Source organism: Amphiura filiformis, chromosome 3 (genome assembly GCF_039555335.1).
Source record: "Amphiura filiformis chromosome 3, Afil_fr2py, whole genome shotgun sequence".
Lineage (NCBI taxonomy): Eukaryota > Metazoa > Echinodermata > Ophiuroidea > Amphilepidida > Amphiuridae > Amphiura > Amphiura filiformis.
This window is the reverse complement of record NC_092630.1, coordinates 58,937,022-58,940,982: the sequence shown is the minus strand read 5'-3', so window position 1 is coordinate 58,940,982 and position 3,961 is coordinate 58,937,022. Positions and strand designations below refer to the sequence as shown.

At 41.6% G+C, this 3,961-nt stretch overlaps 1 protein-coding gene across 1 annotated transcript; it reads right to left on the bottom strand.

Moving 5' to 3' along the window:
* Positions 1–1,062: 1,062 nt before the first annotated feature.
* On the bottom strand, positions 1,063–1,704 carry LOC140147363 (uncharacterized). The gene has a single exon (XM_072169140.1). It carries the CDS (start codon positions 1,702–1,704, stop codon positions 1,063–1,065), a length of 642 nt encoding a protein of 213 aa, XP_072025241.1.
* Between the last annotated feature and the right edge of the window lie 2,257 nt (positions 1,705–3,961).

The following is a 3,961-nucleotide window of genomic DNA, read 5'->3' as shown; positions in this document are numbered from 1 at the left end:
TATGTCTTGATTTTAATTTTAACTTACTAAAATAGCAAGCAGCGTCTCATAATTGTTTATGTGGCATGTTTTAAGTGCACGGTGGCTTACAATTTGGGTGCACAGTGGTAGCTTTTAGTTTTATTCATGACTGGTCTTGTGTGTCGGAATTCTGACATCTCGGTGCCAAAATGTGAAAAAGAATTGCTGGGATTTTTGCAATGTCATCAATTCGGCAAGCTGTCTAAACTGCGGAACTCGATCTACAATGATAGGCAGTCATTCATATGTTGGCCATTTGATGACTATCATTTGAATCATTCAATTAGGCCCTATACATCCTCCGTTTAGCAGTTTCAGAAAAAAGCTAAGGATTACTGGGGCAGTGGTTAGTTATAGTCAAGGATACTTGAAAGACTTGTGGATTGTGACAATGAAAATCAAAGGGCACGGTGCACAAATTTTGTGTACGAATGCTATACATGTTATTTGCCGTAGAGGTGATGATATAACGGGATAAACTACCATAGCAATAGGTTAAAGAATTTTTTTAAATGCCCTGCACTTTAAGCAGGTTGCACTCATCACCTGTGTATGTTTGCAATCATAGATTGAATACAATACAGCTCTTTTCAAATATACTTATCTTACAGGTACGAGTGATCAGCATGATATGTAAATTTTATAGAATTACAATCCAGGTCTTTATCCCTGTTTTTGACATCTATGGTTCAATGCAGAGATTCTGTGTGAACGTATTAGTGCAGCGCAATATATTAAAAAATTGTTTTAACCTATTGCTATGGTAGTTAATCCTGGTACATCATCACTTCTATGGCGAATATGCCTCTTAAGCGCAACAACTGCAAGCCGTCATATTTTCTGCAAAAGGTACAAAGTGCATGAAACAGAGCAGCAGGGTTTTCTTTAACGCACAAAACACGCATATTTACGCGTTCATACACTTTTCTGACTCCTTCAAATCCATAGTCCCAAAGTCCAATGCGTACAAAATCTTGAAAACGTACGCGTTCAGATATTGCAAGATTTGAATAGAGAAACACCCGATGCTTACTTACTTGCTTAAGTCGAGTGTTGTCCTCGAACTGTGATGGCCCTCCATATCTTCCTGTCTTGCATTGCTGTTACCATGTCAGTAGATTCAAGTCCTGTGTCTTGTCTTAGGATGTCGACAAATGTTAGGTCGGGTCTTCCTTGTTTTCTTTTCCCATGCTTTGGAATCCAGTGCACCAATTTAGATACAGGTTCTGTCTTGCTTCTGTAGCAGTGGCCAGCAAACCGTGTCCTTCTTTCCCTGATCTTGTCCGATAACTTTGGGAGGTCACCATACAGCTCTTTGTTTGTCATATGCTGCTTCCAGTGGACATTACGCATTGCCCTCAACAGTCTGGTGTAACAGCCATCCAGCTCCTTTGCCAGTTTGGAAGTGACTGTCCATGCCTCACACCCATAAAGCAGCACTGATTCAACTGTTGCTGTAAATAGGCGTTGCTTGAACCTTGTTGAGAGAGATGACTTCCAGATCTTAGCCATCCCATTACAAGCTCTCCAGGCTGCTGCTTTTCGGATTTTAACATCCTTTTCTGAGCTCTGCATCCATGCCCCAAGGTACTTGAAATTTGTGACCTCCTCAATCTGTGTTCCACTGTTTGTGAGACCTTTGCTGTGGTTAAATGCCATGAACTTCGTTTTGCCAGCATTCATTCTCAGTCCGACCTTTCCTACTGATGTTTCTACCTGGCTGAGCAGCTTGCTTGATCTATTTCCTCTGACAATAATGCTATGTCATCGGCAAAATCGAAGTAAGTGACAACCTCTGGACCAACACGCCTACTTTTTCTTCTTTCTAGTTGAAATCCAAGTTCCTCTTCCTTACCCTCAGGGCATAATCCAGTACCACTACAAACAGATATGGAGCAGGGTTTTCTTTAAGCATTTTGCTGAAAGGGTATTTTCAAATTTTTTGACCCTTTCAATTGTGAATTTTTCCTCTGAAGGAGTCAAAAACATTGCCCAAGGGGTATTTTTATAATATTATGTTTGAAGACATTTTAAAAAATGTGTGTTTTTGGAGCCATAGGCGTAGATCCGGAGGGGGTGGGGGTGGGGTGGGGTGGGGTGGGTTCTCCCCCAATATTTTGCTAGGGGGATGGTCCATACAATCATCGCCCAATGTTGACGCCTGAATGTGGGTTTCTGACCAAATTAACCTCATATTTGGCCATTTTAGCCCCAAAAGTGCAAACTTTTGCGCGCTTCGCGCGAATTTATTCCACTTTTGCACCATATTTCAACAGTTTAGCTTCAAAATGGCAAAATTGTTTATACCATAAACTTATTCTTTCTACAAAAGGTGCTGGATTCACTATACTTCAAGACATTTTTTTCCCCCCCCCCCAGTCAAAAAGAAATCTACGCCACTGTTTGGAGCAGTGGCGGATCTAGAAACAGTCAGAAGGGGGGACAATTTAGAAGAAAATAATAATTTAAAATGCCCCCCCGAGAAGTAAGAAACTTTTGCAAAATGAAGACCTAATTGAAGCAATTTGGTGGATCATTTTGGCAATATTAATGTGTAAAATTTTATTTAAAAAAAACCCGAACATTTGTGAAATGAGCAGTCCATGGAGTATTTCGTGGACGGCAAGTTTTCCCTATTATGGTAGACCTATAAATTGTGTTAAACATAAATTGGCAAATGTCGAAAGCAGAAGTAAAAGTGGCCATTTGTTTATCAACTACGCAGGGTGATGTTCCCCCCTTAGAACTTGGAAAATTTTGCAAAATGAAGATCTAATTGAAGCAATTTGGTGGACCAATTTGGTACTATTACTGTGTAAAATTTAAATTGTGAAATGACGGTCCATAAAGCCTTTCGTTGTCACGTTTTCCCCCATTAGACTTATAAATTGTGTTAAACATAGGGCCTAAATTAGCAAATGTCGAAAGCAGAAGCGAAAATGGTCACTTGTTTATCCACTACGCATGGGGTGTCTGGGGGGGATGTTCCCCCATGAGAGGGAAAATTTTGCAAAATTAAAGTCCAATTGAAGACATATTTGGTGCATCATTTAAACAGAAAAAGGACCCGAACCCAATTTGCAAGATTGACACCATACAATTTTAGAGACTCGCAATCACTAAAACATACTAGTACATGGATCGATGCTGACAAAATGTGATGGGCCCTACATATCGGGAGTAGGTCCTAAATGCCAAAAGCCGAGGATAAATGCACAATATCGGGTGTTTGGTGGTGGGTGACATAAATGTCACAGGTTTAAGTGATGCGTCTAGTGCATATAGTTGTAGTTGTAGATGTAGTTGTAGCTGCTGTTTCCCTATCCTTCATTCCTACCCTTTCTACTTTACTTTTACTTTTATAACTTCGCTTCTTGCTTGCTTGCTTGAAACACTCCTATGCTGCAAATCAATTCAACTTGCCGCTGGCTAGCCGTAAGGCGAAAAGGGAAGTAAAGTATGTAAGTCTTCTCTTGCCAGTACATAGCCTCTCCTTACTCAAGACCCCTGTACGACCTCCTCGTTGGTCACTACCGAGCAACTGGTATCTTGCGATACCAGGCAGACATGCAGGGGATCTGGGAGCAGCAAAGGGCCCCAAAGGTGTGATACGCAGGCCCACCGGCGCGTGGACACGCCTTGGTTACACTCCAACCTTTGCCCCAACTATGGGTCAAATAGTTAAGGTAGTTCACTACCTTAGGCGAACTGGGATCCTATCTCTAATAATCGGCAAGAGGGCGTGATGGGCACATCCTTGATACGGCCAGTGAACACAAACAGGGAGTCCAGGGACCTGTGCAGATTGCTATCTCTGGTTGGAGACGGAGATCACAATAGCAAAGGGCGGACGAAAATGACAGAAAGACTGCTCCAATACCAAACCATACTGTAGGAGCTGCGACCACAGTATTAATAGCAATAGAAAAACTATGATGGC

What these genes read in the sequence shown, in the direction of transcription:
- LOC140147363 (XM_072169140.1), bottom strand. Translation starts at nt 1,704, where the DNA reads ATGAATGCTGGCAAAACGAAGTTCATGGCATTTAACCACAGCAAAGGT.